Genomic DNA, 23,139 nt, shown 5'->3' with positions numbered 1-23,139 from the left:
CAACATTATTGCACATCCCACAGGTTAAGGGCTCAGTCTCACAATACTACCTCCAACTTAAGATACCAATAGCAAGTCCAGGGTCTCCTGTACTTCTGATAGACTGGCTATGAATCGGGGTGTCTTCATCTATTTGAGCTGTTATAACATGCCATTAACTGGGTAGCTTACAAACACCAGAAACTTATTTCTCATTTGTGTAAGCTGGAAAGTCCAGGATCAAGGCACCAGCTGAATGGGTGTCTGGTGAGGGCCTGTTTCCTGGTTTGTAGACAGAGCTGTGTCCTCACATGACAGAAGGGACTCACAAGCTCTCCTGGGTTTCTTTTGTAAGGGCACTAATCCCATGATGTAGTCACTTCCCAAAGGCCCCATCTCTGAATACCATCAACTTCGGGATTTCCAATTTATGAATTCTGATAGGACACAAACATTCAGACCACAGCACAGAGGTTCTCACAACCGCCTCCTTAGAGTCAATAATTTGCTAGAACAGCTCACAGAACTTAGAAATAATTTTTACATTTCTCAGTTTGGGGAAGGGATAGGGACCTTCAAGGCCCTCTCCAGGAGCTCAATCCTTCCAACACCAACCTGCAAGCTCTCCAAACCCCTTTGGTTAGGGTTTCTTTATTGAGGCTTCATTATGTAAGCATGATTGATTAGGCCATTGCCCACTGGTAATATCCAGCCGCTTTCTCCTCCCTGGAGGTCATGGTGTGAAGCTGAAAGTTCCAACCCTCTAATCACTTGCTTAGTACCCCTAGCAACCAGCGCCACCCCCCCCCCACACCCCTCCCATTCTTTCTCGGGCTCTCCAAAAGTCACTTCATTAATATAATCTCAGATGTGATTGAAAGGAGCTTGTTATGAATAACAAGATACCACTTTCACTCTTATCACTTAGGAAATTTCAACGGTTTTAGGACCTCTGGCCAGGAATCAGAAATGAAAACCAAAATTTTATTTTTTATTTAATTTTTTTTTTTTTTTTTTTTGAGACGAAGTCTCGCTCTGTCACCCAGGCTAGAGCGCAGTGGCACGATCTCAGCTCACTGCAACTTCTGCCTGCTGGGTTCAAGTGATTCTCCTGCCTCAGTCTAGAGTAGCTGGGACTACAGGCACATGCCACTACGCCTTGGATAATTTTTGTATTTTTAATAGAGATGAGGTTTCACCATCTCTACTACGATGGAAGGCCGAGGCGGGTGGATCACCTGAGGTCAGGAGTTCGAGACCAGCCTGGCCAACATGGTGAAACCCCGTCTCTACTAAAAATACAAAAATTAGCCAGACGTGGTGGCAAGTACCTGTAATCCCAGCTACTTGGGAGGCTGAGGCAAGAGAATCACTTGAACCCAGGAGGCGGAGGTTGCAGTGAGCCGAGATTGTGCCATTGCACTCCAGCCTGGGGAACAAGAGCAAGACTTCGTCTCAAAAAAAAAAAAAAAGACTGTACTTCCCCAGGGGCTGTGGCTCATGCCGGTAATCCCAGCACTTTGGCAGGCCGTGGCGGGTGGATCACGAGGTCAGGAGTTCAAGACCAGCCTGGCCAACATAGTGAAACCCTGTCTCTACTAAAAATACAAAAAATTAGCCAGGTGTGGTGGCAGGCACCTGTAATCCCAGCTACTGGGGAGGCTGAGGCAAGAGAATTGCTGGAACCTGGGAGGCGGAGGTTGCAGTGACCCAAGATCACGCCATTGCGCTCCAGCCCAGGCAACAGTGCGGGACTCCGTCTCAAAAAGAAAGATATGTACTCCTCAAAACTGTCAAGGTCCTTAAAAATAAGTAAAGTCTGAGAAACTGCCACAGTCAAGATGAGACTAAAGAGACATGACAACTCAAAGTAATGTGGTGTCCTGGGTGGGATCCTGGAACAGAAAAGGAAAAAATTAAGGAAACCCAAATAAAGAACGAACTTTAGTTAATAATAATGTATCAACGTTGATTCATTGGTTGTGGGAACTGTACCATTTTAATGTAAATTTTAACAACAGGTAAGACTGAGTGCAGAATAATGGGAACTCTACTATCCTGACAACTTTTCCGCAAATCTAAAACTATTCTTAAATAAAAAGTTCAGTTTAAAAAATGAGGGGTGGCGAGTGGGGATAGGAATGAAGGAGAGAGTTCATAAAAAGACTGAAATTGTACATAGTCAGAAGAGAAGAACCACAACAAATTGGTGCTACTCAAAAACTACATAAATAAATAAATAAAAATCTGGCTCCAGTTAATTAAAAACTAAATATTCCAAGAAATTTATATTAATTTATACAAACATAAAACATAGCATTTGTTAGGATTTACTTTCCACTTTGTGCCAATAAAAATTTTTTTCTTTTTAATAGTAGCTCAGTTTTATTTTCTGTGGTAACAAACATTTAAGAACCAGAGAAAACAAGGGGCCCCTGAGCACACAAAGGCAGTACAGGCCGACCATGAGGCCCTCCCAGGAAAGTAGCAACTGTGGGAATTCCCTGCCCTAGGGAGGATGGATGCACTGCCTAGGAGGAGACGCAAGGTTAGACCTCGCCACATTTTCCCAGGCCAGGTTTAGCGGGAAACTGGGGGCCCAAAGTGCTGCAGGGTCCGCACCACCAGAGAAAGATGGTCGAGAAAGTTGATAACGGAAATTCGGAGCAGGCGACAGTCTTCAGCTTTCCAGCGGACGGCCAGGATCCTGCCGCTCACTGTGAGATCCTTCCCAACCACCCTTTGGTGAGGCTCGGCATCTGGAGCCAGGGACCCATGGGCAATTTCTGCCTCTAAGGGGGTCGGGAAAGGCACGCTGAGGGTGAATATGTGCGGCCGCATTCCTGGCCCCCTGGCCACAGACGCCGCGTCTCTGCCAGGACCTGACGCGTGCGGTAGGGGAGCTCTGCTGGCCGGAGCTGCCGGGGTGTCCGCGCCCCCGGGGCAGCTGTGATCACCCTGGCCATCCCCGCAGTTGGCGCCTCCGCCTGCGTCTGCATCCACGTCCCGCATGACCGCCGCGGCTCTGACTCCTTTTCTTTTTAAACTAAAGGAAAAAAGTATAGCTGTAGTTGTACTCATTCAAACCTGGACTCACCTTTTCCTTCACCCAATTTTGCTCCTACCCTGGCTGCTTCCTCCTCTTCCTCCTTCTGGGCTCCCTATCCCAGGAAGGGCATCTCCAACCACCCTGTTGCTCGAGCCAGAAAGCTGGAAGTCATTCCTCCTCCCCACCTCTGCATCAAGTCACCATGACTCTACCTGAAGACTTTACGTTTTTATATTTGTATTTATTTTTCTCCCTCTCCATTTCTTCTATTTAGGCCTCATCATTTCTGATCTGATCGCTCACCATAAAAACCTGCTAAGAATCCAACCTTCACATTAGCACCCAAGTGATTATGGTGAAATTTAAACGTAATCAAATCAGCTCCAAAACAAGGATTACTGTGAGGATTACAATATGGCAACATTTATAGAGCGTTTAGCGCAGTGCCTGGCAAGTCCTCACAAAAGAAAGAACAGATAAGGAAAGAGAAAGAAACAAAAAGTCAGCTGTCACAGGTTGTATCACCCCATCCCTAAAATCCTCCAGCGTCTCTCAAGCGCCTTCAAAATAAAATTCAAACTTTTTAGCATAATGCCCAAGCCCTTATTACCTGGCTCCTGCCAGGCCTCCAGCCATCTCCAGCTACCTCTATGAACACTTACGGCCATGTGGTTATCGAGTTATTGGCCAGGCATGGGGGCTCACGCCTGTAATCCCAGCACTTTGGGAGGCCGAGGTGGGCGGATCACCTGAGGTTGGGAGTTCAAGACCAGCCTGGCCAACATGGAGAAGCCCTGTCTCTACTAAAAAATACAAAATTAGCCAGGCGTGGTGGAGCACGCCTGTAATCCCAGCTACTCGGGAAGCTGAGGCAGGAGAATCGCTTGAACCCGGGAGGCAGAGGCTGCAGTGAGCCGAGATGGCTCCATTGCACCCAGCCTGGGCAAAGAGAAACTCTGTCTCAAAAAAAAAAGAAAGTATGAAATATCCCACTGAAATAAATGCCTAGTTACACATTTAAGAAGAAATGATGAAGACCTAGTTTAAAAAATGAAGAAAATAAATATACAGTTATATGTTCATGAGTAGGAAGATTCAACATTTTAAACATGTTAATTCTCTCCAAACTGATATATAAAATCACTGTAATCACAATAAAACTCACAATGGGATTTGGGGGGAATCTGCCAGAAATATTCCTAAGTTCCTCTGGAAGAATAAACATACTCAAAAAATGCAAGGAATATTCTAAAAAGCAAGAACAATGAAGGGAAGTAGTACCATGTATTTCAGTGGAAATTTAGTATACATCAAAAGTGGTGGCCAGGTGTGGTGGCTCACGCCTATAATACCAGCACTTTGGGAGGCCAAGGCAGGAGAACTGCTTGAGCCCAGGAGTTCAAGAACAGCCTGGGCAACATAGGAAGACGCTATCTCTACACATACAAAAAAAAGGCTGTGGGGTGGATTTCACATTAGTCAGGAAAAATAAGATTAGTGTTAGACAAACTAGCTTGCCATTTGGAGAAAAATAAAGATCAGTTACTTACAAATAATCCTCAGTCCTTACACCAAAATAACTTTTAGATGGAATAAAAAATTTAAGTTTAAAATGGAACAATGATTCCAGATGCAGTGGCAGGTGTCTGTAGTGCCAAGCACTGAAGAGGCTGAGGCAGGAGAATCACTTGAGCCTAGGAGTTCGAGGCCAGCCTGGGCAACACATCAAAGCTGTTAATTAAAAAAAGAAAAGAAAAAAAAGGGAAACAATGAAAGTATTAGACGTAACCTGTAAACCTGGGACAACAGATTTATATTTATAATGCTGGACTGATGAAGGGGAAGCTGGAGAGAAGAAAAAGGCCAAAAAGGAAGAGTCACAATTTATCTACATAAAAATCTTTATATGGCCCAAAAATATACATATAGATACTAAGTAAAAAGCTAACAATATACTAAAGAAAAAAATTGTAACACATGACAGACTAATACCTATCCCTAAAAGGGCTATTATTAAAATAGTGGAATTACACCACAGAAAAATGGTAAAATAATACGAACAGCTGACAGGAGAGTCAGTAAACATTTAAAACATGGTTAAACTTACTAACAAAGAAACTCGAAACAATAAGATATCACTTTTTATCTCCAAGCTTAGCAAAGATTTAACAACAAAAGGACCTCATGTTGGCAAGGCCCACTCACACACTGCTGGAAGCAGTTACAAACCAGTATGGAAACTTATTTATTACAATTTTAAATCTACATTAATGTTGACTCAGCAATTTCAATTCTAGCTGTCCATCCAACAGAAATACTTGCATGAGTACTCAAAGCCGTATTTGCTCATTTCTCTGCAGCAGTTTGTAAAACACTGGAAATTGCTGAAATGTTCATCAGTAGGGGAATAAATTATGGTGCATGCATACTGTGCCATTAAAGATAACAAGGCAGATTAGTATTTATCCTGACATAGTAAGATGACAAAGTGAAAAGGGCAAGCTATAAACAGCTTGCATAATGATCCCATTTCTATACAAACGAAGACCACATACAAAGTTATTGCTAGTTTTTTTATTTTACTTTACGTAAGAATGCTTCTTAAAAGTGTTAACTTTTTTGTTAGTTTCGTTTTTAGACAGGGTATTGCTCTGTCGCCCAGGCTGAGGTTCACTGGTGCAATCACCACTCACTGCAGCCTTGACCTCCCAGGTCCATCCTCCTGCCTCAGCCTCCCAAGTAGCTGGGAGTACAGGCCCACACCACCATACTAACTCTAATTTTTGTAGAAACGAGGTCTTATTATGTTGCTCAGGCTGGTCTCAAACTCCGGGACTCAAGGGATCCGCCTGCCTTGGCCTCCCAAAGTGCTGGGATTACAGGCTTGAGCCACCATGCACCACCTACTCTTCCTTTATTAGCATTTAACACTCAACTGTTTATGTTTCTGGTTCCCTACCTTGTGAGCTCCTTGAAGGCAGGGACCACGACTTATGTGATTTTTTTTTTTTCTGAGACTCGACAGAGTCTTGCTCTGTCAACCAGGCTGGAGTATAGCGGCACCATCTCTGCTCAGTGCAACCTCCGCCTCCCAGGTTCAAGCGATTCTCCTGCCACAGCCTCCCGAGAAGGTGGGACTACAGGCACGTGCCACCATACCTGGCTAATTGTTTCTATTTTTAGTAGAGAGGGGTTTCACCAAGTTGGCCAGGCTGGTCTAGAACTCCGGATCTCAGGTGATCCGCCCACCTTGGCCTTCCAAAGTGCTGGGATCACAGGCGTGAGGCACGGCGCCCGGCCTGACTTACATGATTTTTGTATTACAAAGCCCTAGTACACTGCCTGGTAATATTAGACGTTTACTAACGGTTTAAACAAAAAACTTTATACCAGAGGTGATACTTGAGAAGGCAACACCTACGATTGAAAAAAATCAGGTGTCTGTCAGCCAATGCAAAAGCACACGAAGGTGAAAAGGTGTATATGGGAAACTGCAGATAGTTCTGTGACTGGAATGCACAGTTAAAATTAATGAAAGAGAAAAGGCTGAAGAGGCAGCATGAGGATGCTTCCAAGGATAAGTTTAGAATTCTTAGCGTAGCATATATACCAACAGACAAAGGCATGCCCTAAATAGCTTTGAAGCCTCACCTCCGGCTATTCTAGCTCCCTTAGCTATGGCTATGGCTATATCCAATTAGTTGCAATTTCCTAAAAACATCATATTCTTCCACACCTTACTATAGCCTTCCCCTGTGCTTTGTCCATTGCTCTCCTCCCGTTTTCAAAACTCAGCTCAATTGCCACTTTCCCAAGGAAACTCTCTCTGAACTATCAGGTTAATACAGGAGGCTCTCCCCTACTGACTTCTACCTCATGGTTTCCCTGGCAGTCTGTTGACTTGTTGGGCTTCTCACTAAAGTCTAACTGGGGCTTTTCAACTCTGCATCTCCAGTTTTGTTTTTGTTTTAAATCGAGACGGGGTTTCACCATGTTGCTTGGGCTGGTATCAAACTTCTGAGCTCACGCAATCAGCCCACGCTGGCGTCCCAAAGTGCTGGGATTACACACGTGAGCCACCAAGCGTGGCAAACTCCATCTTTCTTGGTGCTAGATACTGACATACCTGCTGTGTCCCTGGATAAAGAAGCGGACCCCAACTCCCATTAAGTCCCCGTGGTACCATTTTCAAGTCCGAGGTCTCACGTTGCAGATTGTACATCCAGGTTCCCTGACCCGTAGGATTTAAAAGTTAGGTCAAATAATTAAACCAATTGTTTTAGTTAGACACTCTTGCTGCTACTCTGTAGCCAAACTGGGTGAAAACCTGACCAGAGGAGTCCACGGCCCTCTGTGAATCAAAGACGGTCCAAACGTTTCACTGCTTAGCTCACTCCCAGACACACTGCGCTCAATCTGCAGGAATCAGCGAGGTCCAGGGCAAAAAACATGTGTCTAGGGGCCTAGACTTGCACAAAGAGCCCTAACAACTTCACAATTTGATTAATTATGCCGCCTTGGACCACGCGTGAAAAACAGCAAGACCCAAGGCCTATGCTATTGGTCTGGGGACTAGACCCACCTGGCTCAAGCATTTTTTGCTCACCGCGTTCCCAGAAAGAGAAAGAGGCACCCGTAGGAGGGTGGGAGGGGGGGCAAGGCTGTTCCAAGAGCTTTCCCGTTCACACACAGCTCCCGCTGGGTCACTGTACCCGAGTCCTTCCCGCCCTCGCGGGCCAAGGCGGCCACCCCACAGGTTTGGGAACCCTAGGACTTGCACTGCTCCTGGGCCATGCCCCACCAGCCGGAGACTTCCGCACTCTCAGGCTCGCTAAGTGGAGAAAAGGGCTCCAGAAGATTCCACGAGCGCCGGGAAGCCGCGCTAGCACCAACCCCCACAAGGCCTTTCGGCGCAGCTCCTCCCGACCCGTGCGCCCCCGCGCCGTTGCCCAGGTAACGGCGGGGAGGTGGCAGCGGCCGAGAAGGGCGGGACTTCCGGCGGGTGACGCGCCCGGGTTCGGCTACAAAAGACGACGGCTGCGGCGCGCCGGGCGGAACTTTCCAGAACGCTCGGTGAGAAGCGGAGGAGCGGTAACTACCCGGGGTGCGCACAGCTCCGCGCTCCTTCCCGCTCCCTCACACACCGGCCTCAGCCCGCACCGGTGAGTTTGAGCCCTCACGCTTCCCCTAGTACCCTGGCTGGCGCCGTTGGCGCCGGGAAACCGTTGGAGCCGCGGTCGGGAGGCAGTTGGCCGCGTGGGTAGGACCGCTGTCAGTTCTTGGGCCCACGATTTCCCTTTTGGAGGGCTGGTGTGGTGCCGAGGCAACCCATCCCCGGCACGCACAGTGAATGGGCCCGAGACCTTTCCTAGACCTCCCTCCCTCCCCAGCCTGGGATCTCCAAGGAGCTACTGTCTTCGGCTGCCCCTCTGTGCGCGCCCCCGCGGCCACCCTCCCCGTCCGTGCTCGCTCGGGGGGGCGGGGGGGGGTGTTGGCGACCCTGCGCACGCGCACAGGGAGGCAGGGGCGAGGGGCTGCTGGGGGAGCCGGGCGGAGACTGCGGCTTTTGCTTTCGCTTTCCCTGTTTCCCCTCCCTTTGTTTGTTGAGGGCTGGGCTTTCCCCACCGCCACTTGAGTCCAGGGTGGGAGGGAGAAAGGAAGGAAATCGGTCAGCGCCAAGTGCAAGGGGAAACCTGGCAGGTAAGCTCTGCCAGCCTGAGGGGCGAGAGGGATTCGGCTGGAGAAGCTGTAAGCCGTGGGCGGTGGAGGGCTTGCTGTGTGGAGCCAGTAACCTGTTCTATAAACCACTCCCCCCCACCACTGTGTGCCCAGATGTCTTTTTCTGGAGAGTATATGGAGTTTATCAGATTTGGAAAAGACAGTGATAGTGTAATGACCGATGGACTGAACATATCAGTGCTTCTTTTGGTTACAACTGTCACCGCCTCTAGGGCAAACGGGAAGAATCCAGATAATAGTTGTGTTATATTAGTATGGAAGCTTTGGTGTGGGAAAATGGGAACCAGCTGCTAGAAGGCGGCTCTCGAATTATTTCCCGATAATGATTATTAGTTTGTTTTGTCTGTTGGAGTTTATAGCTGAATTATCGCAGGAATTGTTACCTTTTTGGTGAAATTTAGGGAAGGTGGTGTTCTTATCGGATTTTGCAGAGAGATTGCTTGGCCTTAGCTCTCTTTTTTATTAATTAAAAACTACCAGTTGAAAGCCGGTTAAAGTTGCATTTTCTTATTTCAGGCAGTAGAAGATGGTGAAAGAAACAACTTACTACGATGTTTTGGGGGTCAAACCCAATGCTACTCAGGAAGAATTGAAAAAGGCTTATAGGAAACTGGCCTTGAAGTACCATCCTGATAAGAATCCAAATGAAGGAGAGAAGGTGAGTAGTATCTATTCTAAAACATATCTGAATAGTTTTTTGCCAGACGTATAGTATTTCTATTATGGCCTGAAATCGAGTATCTAATATAGTAACTATGATCACTTCTCGGTCTTTTTAGCTAAGATCAAGTGTAATGTAGCTAGGTAACACTTGTTTTTTTAAAAAATGAAATTCACTCCTCTTTTCTCAAACAGTTTAAACAGATTTCTCAAGCTTACGAAGTTCTCTCTGATGCAAAGAAAAGGGAATTATATGACAAAGGAGGAGAACAGGCAATTAAAGAGGGTGGAGCAGGTGGCGGTTTTGGCTCCCCCATGGACATCTTTGATATGTTTTTTGGAGGAGGAGGAAGGATGCAGAGAGAAAGGAGAGGTAAGAAGAATCTAGTCTTTGTGCAGCTAACTAAAGTTAGCTGTTGGTCAGAGCAGATCTTTGAGAAGTCACCCATTTTAAATGCTTGTTTACATGTTGGTATAATGTTGCAAACTGACCACAAACTGCCTCTGATTTATGGTGTCGTGTTTTTTTGTTGTGTTTTTTTTTTTTTTTCTTGAGACGGAGTTTCCCTTTTACCGCCCAGCCTGGAGAGCCACGGCGTGGTCTCAGCTCACAGCAACCTCCACCTCCCGGGTTCAAGCGATTCTCCTGCCTCAGCCTCCCAAGTAGCTGGGATTACAGCCATGCGCCACCAAACCCGGCTAATTTTGTATTTTTAGTAGAGATGGGGTTTCATCATGTTGGTCACGCTGGTCTTGAACTGCAAACCTCAGGTGATCCACCTGCCTTGGCCTCCCAGAGTGCTGGGATTACAGGTGTGAGCCACCATGCCCGGCCAGTGGTGTCGTTTTTTTAAAATGAGATTTAAGGGACCTAAAAAATAGCCAACAGAGTGGTAGCAAATGACTGCTTCCAAAAATCTTAGATATTATCAAACAAATTATGAGAACAGGCTGCGTGCTGTGGCTCATACGTGTAATCCCAGCACTTTGGGAGGCCGAGGTGGGTGGATCACCTGAGGTCAGGGTTCGAGACCAGCCTGGCCAAGATGGTGAAACCCCATCTCTATAAAAATACAGAATTAGCTGGGCGTGGTGGTGGGCGTCTGCAATCCCAGCTCCTCTGGAGGCTGAGGCAGCAGAATCGCTTGAACCCTGGAGGCGGAGGTTGCAGTGAACAGAGGTCACGCCACTGCACTCCAGCCTGGGCAACAAGAGTGAATCTCTGTCACAAAAAAACAAAAATCCAAAAATTAGCCAAGCATGGTGGTGCGTGCCTGTAATCCCAGTTACTCGGGAGGGCTGAAACAGGAGAGTCGCTTGAACCCAGGAGGTGGAGGTTGCAGTGAGCTGAGATCGCCCAATTACACTACACTCCAGCCTGGGCAACACAGCGAGACTCTGTCTCCAAAAAAAAAAAAAAATAGGACAAAGTATATAGCAATATAATTTTCCAAGCCCTTTTTACAGATCTTATTTGGTGTTCCCTGACTCCCCAAAGGAATTTGATGGTAGGTACAGTGGCCTTTTTCAAATGGGAGTAAGTTAAAGTTCAGAAACCTAAAACTTCTTCAAGCTCATATAGCAAGGCAACAGAGCCAGGGCTGAAAACTGGTTTGTTGCCTGCCACCTATCTAATCTTGTTTCAGCTTTATTGTGTCAAAATTATGTATCTAATGTATCAGGAAAGTGGCCTATGGGCTCTAGAAATACTGCTCATAGGAGTAAAATGTTCAAGAGAAATCAGTCTCACTTTATTCCCAGTATATTGTATGCAAATAAGGGCTGATGAGCAGAACCAGTTTTAGAATGAATGGCCAAGCCATTAAGTTTCACTTTGAGCTTCTTAAGGTTCAGAAAGATTTGGGAAATTGTTTATTCAGTTTTTCTTTAAAGATCTTCAAGGAAAGGATTATGTTTTTATTAAGATACTTAAATTCCTTAAAAAGAAAGTCCACAATCCAAATGACTTGCTTAGTTAATCGTTAGAATTTGTCCACAAAAAAGTAGTGGTGGTTTTTCACTTACCTTACAAAGAACTGACCTGCAGGTTAACATTGGCAAGCTCTTTTATGTGGCTTTAGATCATATTGAGAGGTTATTTTTGGGGAAATGCACTTCATCAAGCTCTAGAAGCTTTATTTTTCCTTCCTTATACTCAACACTGTTCAAAATAAGGGCAGCTAGATTTTAGCGTGCCAAAACTAAAGGTGGAACTATAAGCAGAAGGACGTAATTAATGGTATTTAATGCTTGATTAGAAAGTTAAAATGTTCATTAGGCATGTTGTACAGAAACGAGTTTGAGAACTTTTTTCAGTTGGAGGAAAGGCAATAATACTGTTGTGAATAAGTCCTTGTGGAAGGAGCACTAGCTAGGAACTTATTAACTTATTAGCAGGTGACTTCATACTTCTAACCTCAGTGTCCTTATGAGATCTTGACCTTCCATTTCCTATTCTGATTTAAGTGAAGTAAGGCACTCCTTAGTAGCCACTGGCCATGTGTGGCTCCATTAATTTAAGACAAAAACAAAAATACTGTTTCTTAGTCTAAATGGCCACATTTACATGCTCAATAAGCACATGTGATTGGTGGCTGCTACGTTGGATAGAACAGATATAAAACATTTATCGCTGCAGAAAGTTCTGTTGGGCAACGCTATTATAAAAGGCATGAGAAATTTGGCCTTCAAAACAACCGGTGCTGGCCCAGCAGTAAATGGGCTGTTTTCTACTAAATCAGGAAGAAGTAGAAATTGATGCGCTTCTGTGGTGATTCAATAAATACATCAGCTTCCCTGGCCAGTCTTGATTAATGAGAATTTACTGTGCTACAGAATTTTTGGATGAAGTAATTGGCCATGTTGCTCAATACGGTATGAAGTGAAAGCTTCAAAAAATATATTGTGACAGAAATGAATGTTTGGATTATTGTGAAATGTGCCCTTTTAAATAACATTGGTTTTTCTCAAGTGACTTTGAAGGTAATGCTTTTGCTTACCATATTTCCAAGATGGCCACGTCTGTGCCCTTAGGCAAATATTTAATCTCTGACCTGATTTTCCCTCATCTGTGATTACATCACAGTTTGAGGATCATCTGTGATAACGTGAACATTCTGTGTATATAGTAGGTAGTCAACAGATGTACCCTGTGAGGCTCATCTTTTATTATCCTTTGCCACATTCTTTATAGTGCCTTTAGCACAAATGAGATCCAGCATCTTAGAAAGATTTGTAATGAGAAATATTTTGTTTTAGGTAAAAATGTTGTACATCAGCTCTCAGTAACCCTAGAAGACTTATATAATGGTGCAACAAGAAAACTGGCTCTGCAAAAGAATGTGATTTGTGACAAATGTGAAGGTATGGTTTTGTTTTTTTTTTTTTTAACATCTTTAATATGACACCTGAAAATGGAGCTAAGACTTCCTAGATATGTAAAATTGACTCATGTACACTACCTAGATTTTGGGGGAGGGGAGGGCAGATAGGAAGAAAACCAACTGAAAACCTGCCACCTAAAGAAATATCAGCACTTTTTTCTGTGTATATTTTAAATACAGTTGGGATCAAGCTAGTTTGGTATCTTTTTTGTAGTAAGTAAAAGTTATTTATTGGAAATAAAGTATGTTCTAATAAGAATGAAACTCATTAGAACGATCTCATCACTTGTACATTCAGAGGGTAGCATTCCATCAGACTTCGGAAATATTAAAAGTATAGCATTTAGGAATTGTCTTCTGAAAACATTTACTATTGTATACACTACTAATTCATACATTATTTAATTTTCTTTTTAAATTTAGGTAGAGGAGGTAAGAAAGGAGCAGTAGAGTGCTGTCCCAATTGCCGAGGTACTGGAATGCAAATAAGAATTCATCAGATAGGACCTGGAATGGTTCAGCAAATTCAGTCTGTGTGCATGGAGTGCCAGGGCCATGGGGAGCGGATCAGTCCTAAAGATAGATGTAAAAGCTGCAACGGAAGGAAGATAGTTCGAGAGAAGAAAATTCTAGAAGTTCATATTGACAAAGGTGAGTTCTGAGTTACTTATTCTGAAGTCTTGAATGCTGTGGCAGATTTATTATTAACATTTTATAATTGTTTAAAAACCATTCTTAATTAGGTTATATATGATCCTATCAATCAGAAATAACTCTTAGCAGCTTAGTAAATAATGTGCTTCCATCCAGACATAATTTTGCACATTGGTATATTACTAATACAGAATATATTAGGAATCTCCTCATTTAATATAACAGGATCATCTTTTGAAATCAGTGGTCCTGTAAATGATTGAATAGTGTTCCAAACTTAATTCTCTCCTGTTAAACCATAGTTCTTCTATCTTTTAAAAAATTAGAATTAATTGTACACATTCTTAATTAGGAGTTACTAGATCAAGGAATAGGCATACTTTTAAGGATTTGAAAGGGGAGTTAGGTGAAGAATTGGATCTGATTAAAATTCATGGTTTTTTTGTTTGTTTTTTCGGAGACGGAGTTTCGCTCTTGTTTCCCAGGCTGGAGTGTGCAATGGCGCGATCTCAGCTCATTGTAACCTCTTGCCTCCCGGGTTCAAGCAGTTCTTCTGCCTCAGCCTCCCAAGTACCTGGGATTATAGGCACTCAGCACCATGCCCGGTTAATGTTTTGTATTTTTAGTAGAGATGGGGTTTCATCATGTTGGCCAGGCTGATCTCGAACACCTGACCTCAGGTGATGACCTGCCTCGGCCTCCCAAAGTGCTGGGATTACAGGCATAAGCTACCGCACCCAGCCTCATGTTTATTTTTTAAACTAATTGGCATGTTTTTGTTTTTGTTTTTTTCTGAGATAGAGTCTTGCTGTGTTGCCCAGGCTGGAGTGCAGTGATGCGATCTTGGCTCACTCTAACCTCCGCCTCCTGGGTTCAAGCGATTCTCCTGCCTCAGCTTCCCAGGTAGCTGGGACTACAGGTGTGCACCACCACACCTGGCTAATTTTTTTTGTATTTTCAGTAGAGATGGGGTTTCACCATGTTAGGCTGGTCTCAAACTCTTGACCTCAAATGATCTGCCTGCCTTGGCCTCCTAAAATGCTGGGATTACAGGTGTGTGCCACCACACCTGGCCTGGACTTGTTTAAATAAGCGTATTGGCCCACTTAATTGGTTTACTTGCCCATCTATTATATTTAAATGCTCCGTTAATTGATTTGCCCATCTATTATATTTAAATGCTCCGTTAATTGATTTGAAATAATTTAGACTACTTTTGCTTTTTTTAGACTTGACACTTCCCTACCCATTGGGCTCCAGATTTAGAAATAACTATATAACCTTTTTTTTGTATTCTTGGGATTTGATTGATTTGTCAATTTTTAAATTTTACTCTTGTCAACTTGCAAAAACATTTTAAAATGTATTACAGCAATACATTGCAGAAATTTTAAGAAATGTATATAACCCCAGAAGGAAACTTAAATCAACATTATGGTAATCTCTTTTCAGATTTTGCTGTTTATAAATGGTTCTACTATTATACTGTACTATGGTATGATACCAATCTGGAACTGTTAATATTTGAACATATTTCCATATTAATATACAAATCTACATTAACATAAGTGGCTGCAATAGGATTCTATCATGTGACTCATGATACTGGCCTTTCTGACCCCCAGGGTTTTCCACCCAAGAATGTAGTACATTGAAAGGTAAAAATAAGTTTCCGTGGCCAGTTGTTGAACTTAATAAATCTGTTTCCCCCTTAGTGGGCCCATGCCTAAGGTTTATACTCTGAGGTGTTCTTGATACCAATAGCATATAGAGTAAGTCTTAACGTTGTTGATAGGTTCTTGGAAACTGGGACTTCTAGCAGAATGACCTCAAATAATGTCATGCAGGTCCTCAAATAATGTCATGTCACTATAACACAGATGAGGGGAAAAAAATTGGTCTTGTTATGTGTCATTTCATTTAAAGCAATTTCCAAGAACCTATCAACAATGGACTGTAAGTGAGAACTTGAAATTAATGCCCTAACTGTATAGCAAGTGAAGGCATTTGTGCTATGCCTACCCTTGCTCTTTATTCAGGAAAACCTAGCTGAGTTTAATTGCTTCCCTAGCATAACAAGTTATTTTGCCTCAATACACGATTAAAAACAGATTGTTTAATTTTGTCAGTGTATGATACTGATAGCGCTTTAAGTCCTTATTTAAGAGGTACATACTGAAGTATTTGTGGGTTAATGGATATAGTTGGAGTTTGCTTGAAAGTATATGTGGGGGGCATGCGTAGGGGTGTAATACGTGAAATATTAGTCATGAGTTAGTAACTGCTGAAGTCAAATTGGATGGATATGTAGGAATTCATTGTACTGTTGGCTCTGTTTATACAGGATTAATATTTTCCATACGAAAAGGTGAAACACGACTGCTCTGTTAGGTAACCAGAGTGATCTTGGGAAATAATCAGGAGATAACTGCTTTGGTGTAATACTCTACAAACACAGGTTTTCTTACATGAGTTATGTTCTAAGAGACGTTGCCCAAACCCTTACTGAACTAAAATATGTGGGTCAGAGGTGAGGGGCAGGGAAGTCTCAGTTAAAAAAAAAAAAGGCGTGTTTTTTGCCCTGTTAGAAAATACTCCTCTCCTTGTATTTTATGGACCACATGGGCTAAGGGAGTGTCTAGCACTGATTGTTTTGTTTGTTTTAATTTAAATGAGACAAGGTCTCGAACTCCTGTGCTCCAGGGTGCTATCCTCAGGGTATCCTCCTGACTTGGCCTCCCAAAGTGTAATTACCCTTTTTTTAAGGGGACTATACTGAATAGTTCTTAAAAATACGGATTTTCAGGCACAGGGGCTCAGGTCTGTAATCCTAACACTATAGGATGCCGAGACAGGAGGATCCCTTGAGCCCAGTAGTTCAAGACCAGCCTGAGCGATATGAGAACCCCCATCTCTATTAAAAAAAAAAAAAATTCAAAAATTAGCTGGTCTGTGGTCCTGGCTACTCGGGAGGCTGAGGTGGGAGGATCACTTGAGCCCAGGAGATGGAGGCTGTAGTGAGCCATGTTTGTGCCACCGCACTCCAGCCTAGGCAACAGAGCAAGATCCTATCTCAAGAGAAGATTATAGATTTAAAATTTTTTTAGTTTTATATATAAATACTACAATAGAGAGAAGGGTCTTGATTTACATTGCTGTTACACTTTTAATAGAAGTAATTTGATGTGTTATAAGTAATGAAATTAAAATAGTTAATTAACATTTTTTGGTTATAACCAGTGTTTGCCAGTCATGGTTTAATACCAGCATATACCTGTTTAGTTAATACTCTAAATATTGCTAATGAGATGTAGGTGTCTGTGGGAAAGTTGAAACTTGGAAAGGATATGCAGCTTACTTCGCCAGGGTAATCCAGCCAGTGGATAGCAGCTCTGAGATTTGAAGGCTAGTCTCTTTGCCTCTAGAGTTTGTGTTCTCCACTATGATACCTTTCTTCAGGAGGAAATTGGACTGAACTACTTAAGTGGGCTTTCTTAGTCATTTCTGTGATTTTTATGCATAAACAAACATCTGTGTATAGATTTTATGATTCTGACCTTAGTTGGATATTTAATAAGAGTACAAAATTAATGTTTTGTTTTTAGGCATGAAAGATGGCCAGAAGATAACATTCCATGGTGAAGGAGACCAAGAACCAGGACTGGAGCCAGGCGATATTATCATTGTGTTAGATCAGAAGGACCATGCTGTTTTTACTCGGTAAAGACTTTCATCAACCACTCAAATTGATATCTTACATATTTGGGTTGTTGGTTTTGTTTTTTGTTTTTTTTTGTTTTTTTTTTTTAAAGTGTTTTCCATTACTCTTAGAACCTATTTCTCAGGAAGATTGTTAACCATTGATTCAGATCATAAGAGGTTGAATACATAGGATCAGATTTTTAGCTTTTTGTCTGTTAAGTATGGAACGGTGAAAATGTGTTTCAATTAGATGTTTTGTGTGAACCTAAGCAGCAGATGGGGAAAACATCCCCGGACAAAAATTTGCCCTCAATCTTTGTAAAACAATTTAAGTGCCTTAAAGCTCTCACCAGTTTTCAATCTCGTTTATGATAAATTGAATTGCTTTTAATTATAAATACCCAAAAGCATCTCTGTAGGAAACTTAAATTGGAACTCAATACTAAGTATAAATTCAGGTCTACCATTTTGAGCTAAATAACGAGTATGATGAACACTGAAGCACAAGAAAGATTGATGATTAACAGCAAATGTTTGTGATCCATGGCTAACATAACACCCTCTGTGCATGCTATATTCCCAGCAACTTGGGAGGCTGAGGTGGGAGAATCACTTGAGGCCAGGAGTCCTAGCTACTGGGGAGGCTGAGGCAGAAGAGTGGCTTGAACTCAGGAGTTCAAGGTTATGATCACGCCACTGCATTCTAGCCTGGGTGACAGTTAAGAGCCCATCTTTTTTTTTTTTTTTTTTTCTTTAATGGACTGGAGGTGAAATTGGGAACATCTTAAACTAGTTTAGGATTAATTAATATTTCGGCTGGGTTTGGTGGCTTACGCCTGTAATCCCAACACTTTGGGAGGCCGAGGCGGATGATCAGGAGTTCAAGACCAGCCTAGCCAACATGGTGAAATGCCATCTCTGTTAAAAATTTAAAAATCAGCCAGGCGTGGTGGCAGGCCCTGAGGCAGGAGAATCATTTGAACCCGGGAGGCGGAGGTCGCGGTGAGTTGAGATGGTGCCATTGCACTCCAGCCTGGGCCAAAAGAGCGAAACTTGGTCTCAAAAAAAAAAGAAAGACTAATATTTTACAAATGTCTGAAGATAATGGGAAATGTTGTCAAGCTCAGGCTTTTGATGCTGTCATTTGAGAAGGGTATTAAAGATGTTTTATTTATTTATTTATTTTTTTTTTTGAGACGGAGTTTCGCTCAACAGGCCCAGGCTGGAGTGCGATGGTGAGATCTTGGCTCACTGCAACCTCCAACTCCCGGGTTCAAGCGATTCTCTCACCTCAGCCTCCTGAGTAGCTGGGATTACAGGCGCCCACCACCACGCCCAGCTAATTTTTGTATTTTTAGTAGAGACGGGTTTCACCATGTTGGCCAGGCTGGTATCGAACTCCTGACCTTAGGCAATCCACCAGCCTCGGCCTCCCAAAGTGCTGGGATTACAGGCATGAGCCACCGCGCCCGGCCTGAAGATGTTTTATTAATGTGGGTTGGAAAGGGAAAGTCTAAGCATGAGAAGGAGGAAGTGGGCTATTACGTTAAATATGAAAGGCTGTGTTCACTCACAATATGCCAGGAACTATTATTTCAGGTTCATCAATGAGGAAATTGTTACAGTCCCTTTAAATTGAACATATCCTCATTGTTTAATTTCATAGAGTCTAAATTATCTAGGACCCTGCCCAGGCTAGAGTGCAGTGGCACGATCTCAATTCACTGCAACCTCTGCCTCCAGATTCAAGTCTGCCTCAGCCTCCCGAGTAGCTGGAACTACAGGTGTGTGCCACCACGCCCAGCTGATTTTTTGTATTTTTAGTAGAGATGGGGTTTCACCATGTTGGCCAGGCTGGTCTTGAACTTCAGACCTTAGGTGATCCACCCTCCTCAGCCTCCCAAAGTGCTGGAATTACAGATGCGAACCACAGTGCCCGGCCTAACCCTCACTCTTGGGAGTTTTTTTTTTTTCTCTCTGAGAAACCAGATTTAAAATTAGGTAATGAAATAATTCACGGATGGTAAATGGTAAAGGCTGCCTAGAGTGTGTGGAATGACTTTGAATCTTTATCTAGGAAACGGGGCTGGCAGGTTCCACATGTTTGCTCTTCCCAGATCTCTGCTCTGCTTGATTTTTACAATGGGGGAAGAAAAGGGTGTCTTTGTAAAAGACCCTTTGCTTTTATTAAACAAAAAAACAGCCTGCTTTGGTACATCTACTGATTGGTGATTTGAAAAATATAAATTTGTGTCATATTTTATGCAGACGAGGAGAAGACCTTTTCATGTGTATGGACATACAGCTGGTTGAAGCATTGTGTGGCTTCCAGAAGCCAATATCTACTCTTGACAACCGAACCATCGTCATCACCTCTCATCCAGGTATGGGAACTAGGCAAGCTTAAGCTTCTCTTTTCTATTCTAGTATTTTCCTTGTCTCCTGATAACAAAGTGTAGTGTAGGCACTGAGGGAAACCCATTGTTTTTCTTTCTCGGTTACATATCCTTCTCTGGGCTTAGATGAAGTTATAAGGTCTTGGCTCTCTTGTCAGCCCTTGGAAAACCCGTAAGTGAAAGGTAACAGGATTGCTTTGCCACATAAGTTTTACTCCTGCCAATGAGCTAGGACAGTGCTCTGTTCTTTATATTCCCTGCCTCATAAAAATGTGACCATACTTAAGGAAGAACTTGGCTTCAATGTTTTTAGGTCAGATTGTCAAGCATGGAGATATCAAGTGTGTACTAAATGAAGGCATGCCAATTTATCGTAGACCATACGAAAAGGGTCGCCTAATCATCGAATTTAAGGTAAGCTGTAATGTACTTTAAGAATACTTGAGAACAATTGGCTTACTAAAATCTGATAAAAAAGTAAAATTTCAGCCAGGTGTGAGTACCTCATGCCTGTAATCCCCCCATTTTGAGAGGCTGAGGCAGGAGGATGCCTCGAGCCCAGGAGTTTTGAGAACAGCCTGGGCAACATAGTGAAACCCTGTCTCTTAAAAAAAAAAAAAAAAAAAAGAATTAAAATTTCTGAATGCCAGAGAACCTGAAACTTATATTTTTCCTCAGCAAGAAATATATGGATCTGGCCATGTGCCACTGGCGCACGCCTATAATCCCAGTGCTTTGGGAGGCCGAGACAGGTGGATCGCTTGAGCTCAGGAGTTCCAGGCCAGCCTGGGCAACATGGCAAAACCCCATCTCTACAAAAAATACAAAAATTAGCCAGGCATGGTGGCACACACCTGTAGTCCTAGCTACTCAGGAGGCTGAGGTGGGAGGATTGCTTGAGCCTAGGTGGTCAAGGCTGCAGTGAATCAAGATCGTGTCACTGTACTTCAACCTGGGTGACAGAATGAGACCCTGTCTCAAAAAAAGAAAAAAGAAAATTTACCTAATAACTACTTACTCCTATCATGTTGAGCATTCTTTGTTAACAAGTTGAGGATGGGGTTTTTTTGCATCATTAATTGGATATTTAAAGATAGGTTGTGGGAAGGGCTTGTGGGACAAGGTGGGTATTTTACTAATGAAAGGTGGTAACTGGCATCTTAAAGTTGAGAGGCGCTTTATAATAATTGCAGATTTCTTGGCAAAATAGTGTAATGCTTGATTTGTTAATAGGTATAAAGCAATCCAGTCATTTTCCTGAGTCTTAAATTGGCCTGTCACCATAAAAATATTAATTAAAACTTTTTTTTTTCCTTTTTGAGACAGGAGTCTTGCTCTGTCACCCAGGCTGGAGTGCAGTGGTGCGATCCTGGATCACTGTAACCTCCACCTCCTGGGTTCAAGCAATTCTCCTGCCTCAGCCTCCTGAGTAGCTGGGATTACAGGTGCCCGCCACCACGCTGGGCTTTTTAGTAGAGATGGGGTTTCACCATATTGGCCAGGCTGGTCTCAAACTCCTGACCTCAGGTGATGTGCCCATGTCAGCCTCCCAAAGTGTGTTGGGATTTGTAATCCCAATTGTATGAGCCACCGTGCCTGGCCTAAAAACATCTTTGGATAAGAAAGAACTACCCTTTTGAGAGTAAGAATAGCTTTGTTTAAATATGTCGTAAGAAGGGTTAGGCTGTTGCAGGATGGGTTTTGGTATAAAAAGTCAGTTTGCTGGATAGAACAATGGTTGTTAAAGTGCAGTTTTATTTAATACAGTCATTTTTAATAAAGCCTGACTTCTGGTCATAATCCTTGAACTGTAGTTCAGAGTGCTATGCACTGTGCCTTTTTAGAGCCTGTTCTAACCTGAGATTGGCAGATTCACCTAAATATTATGTGTTTACATGTGTTTTTCTGGGGAAAATGGGTCCATGATACTCTAAGGGAGCTAATGATGAAATCAGATTAAACAGTGAAAGTTTCTTTTGAAGGTAAACTTTCCTGAGAATGGCTTTCTCTCTCCTGATAAACTGTCTTTGCTGGAAAAACTCCTACCCGAGAGGAAGGAAGTGGAAGAGACTGATGAGATGGATCAAGTAGAACTGGTGGACTTTGATCCAAATCAGGAAAGACGGCGCCACTACAATGGAGAAGCATATGAGGATGATGAACATCATCCCAGAGGTGGTGTTCAGTGTCAGACATCTTAATGGGCCAGTGAATAACTCACTGCTGGCATTTAATGTGCAGTAGTGAATGAGTGAAGGACTGTAATCATAATATGCTCACTACTTGCTCTTGTTTTTGTTTTAATATTCAACTATAGTAGTGTTTTAAAAAGTTAAATGAAGAATAAATGCAAATATAAAAGCTCTGACTTTGCCCTGTATGTATGATGACTTCAGTTTGCAAGATGAAGTTTAATACCTGTAAAAACTACAAAGAAGTTCCCCTAGCATTTCTAGGCCAAACCTTGTAATTGACTTCAGCTATGTACGTGGACAAGCTTAGACTGAAATGCTAGGTATATGTATTGGCTTCAGTGTATGACCCTTCATTGTTAAGCTATGAAAGTAAACTCTGTATTTAACTGGCAATGAGGAAAAAAAAATTTTGTAGAGAAGTGTTGGTCTGTATAGTTCTTTATATTAAGTGGGATTCATTGTAATGCCTCTGCATTTATTCTGTTGCCTCAACTGTTACTTGAAGATGGCGTAATATATAATTTATCCTGTGGTATCAGTGATAAAAATGATACCTTTATGTAGGAGGGGTTTATCATAATATGCTGCTTCTTGAAGGCTTGCACTTCCAGAATTGTGTTTCCTTCTGCTGTGCCATTCATATATATATATCTCCATATATATCTTGACCAGTCCTGGTCATTTGCCCCCCTCCTTGTCTGTGGACCATAATAAGCCCAAGTAGTGACTTCAGAGCTGGGTAACATAGAAATTAAAGTGAAAAGACCTTTACGTGGAGAATTTGCATGCGTAATATAGGAAGGTGTTCTTTAGGTATGTTACAGGATTACTTTAAACCATTTGACTTTCGCTCCAAAGTAATGTTGGTAGTATAGCAAATTATGATGAATAGCTTTAATTGTTATGTTTAAAAGTCTCATATGTTCACATGCTTAAATCTGGGTATCAGAATTTAAGCAATTCTTGAAATGTATTGTCTCCTTAATATACTAATTACAAAGCATCTCCAATGTGTGTCACTACAGGCTTTTTTTTCCCAGATCATCAAATTTTGGCTTTTAACTAAGATACATAACTTGATTTTAGCTAGTCTGAATGAGTGATACAAAAATACTATTGAACTATAGTTAAATAATATTAAATAGGATGGAGAGTAAAAGTGGAGGACTGGGTAATGAGCCAAGAAGAAGGGGACTTAGAAAACTGCAAACATTGGAGTGAGCATGAGAGAACAAGTTCTCATAAAGAATACAAGTTTAAAAAGGAGAAAAACTGTGTGTTTAAAAAATAAGGTTCCCAAACCATCAGTGTTTGTCAACTTCCTTTTAGTCTGTGCCAGCCACCCACAGCTACCCTAAAGTTAGAGATGTGAAGCAGATGTT

General features: G+C 42.6%; 2 protein-coding genes across 6 annotated transcripts; one reads left to right on the top strand and one right to left on the bottom strand.

Moving 5' to 3' along the window:
• Positions 1-1,959: 1,959 nt before the first annotated feature.
• Positions 1,960-8,492, bottom strand: LOC129044705 (EKC/KEOPS complex subunit LAGE3-like). Of its 5 annotated transcripts, none has more exons than XM_054502871.2 (3): positions 7,635-7,770; positions 4,579-4,759; positions 1,960-3,025 (listed from the first exon to the last, which is right to left on the bottom strand). In XM_054502871.2, the coding sequence occupies exon 3, from the start codon at positions 2,989-2,991 to the stop codon at positions 2,560-2,562; it is 432 nt and encodes a 143-aa protein (XP_054358846.1). In that variant the 5' UTR covers positions 2,992-3,025; positions 4,579-4,759; positions 7,635-7,770; the 3' UTR covers positions 1,960-2,559. The 5 variants fall into 5 exon arrangements, with proteins under 5 accessions (XP_054358846.1, XP_054358844.1, XP_063506305.1 ...); XM_054502869.2 differs by having other exon boundaries at positions 7,611-7,747; XM_063650235.1 differs by lacking the exon at positions 4,579-4,759 and having other exon boundaries at positions 7,155-8,492.
• DNAJA1 (DnaJ heat shock protein family (Hsp40) member A1) lies at positions 8,054-22,767 on the top strand. Its single transcript, XM_054502866.2, has 9 exons — positions 8,054-8,190; positions 9,284-9,425; positions 9,623-9,800; positions 12,686-12,790; positions 13,234-13,461; positions 17,070-17,184; positions 19,435-19,550; positions 19,876-19,976; positions 21,545-22,767. Exons 2-9 carry the CDS (start codon positions 9,294-9,296, stop codon positions 21,761-21,763), a joined length of 1,194 nt encoding a protein of 397 aa, XP_054358841.1. The 5' UTR covers positions 8,054-8,190; positions 9,284-9,293; the 3' UTR covers positions 21,764-22,767.
• Positions 22,768-23,139: the final 372 nt, after the last annotated feature.

Source organism: Pongo pygmaeus, chromosome 13, assembly GCF_028885625.2.
Source record: "Pongo pygmaeus isolate AG05252 chromosome 13, NHGRI_mPonPyg2-v2.0_pri, whole genome shotgun sequence".
In the NCBI taxonomy this organism is placed as follows: Eukaryota; Metazoa; Chordata; class Mammalia; order Primates; family Hominidae; genus Pongo; species Pongo pygmaeus.
Note: the sequence above shows the minus strand (reverse complement) of the source record. Positions and strands in the feature narration are given on the sequence as shown.

Bases quoted from the DNA above. Each gene is read 5' to 3' on its own strand.
- LOC129044705 (XM_063650235.1), bottom strand. From the start codon at position 7,195: ATGGGAGTTGGGGTCCGCTTCTTTATCCAGGGACACAGCAG. The intron at 3,026-7,154 runs GTATGTCAGTAT...TTTTTCCTTTAG, and splicing joins TTTATCCAGGGACACAGCAG to TTTAAAAAGAAAAGGAGTCA.
- DNAJA1 (XM_054502866.2), top strand. From the start codon at position 9,294: ATGGTGAAAGAAACAACTTACTACGATGTTTTGGGGGTCAAACCCAAT. The intron at 12,791-13,233 runs GTATGGTTTTGT...TTTTAAATTTAG, and splicing joins GATTTGTGACAAATGTGAAG to GTAGAGGAGGTAAGAAAGGA. The intron at 13,462-17,069 runs GTGAGTTCTGAG...TTTTGTTTTTAG, and splicing joins AGAAGTTCATATTGACAAAG to GCATGAAAGATGGCCAGAAG.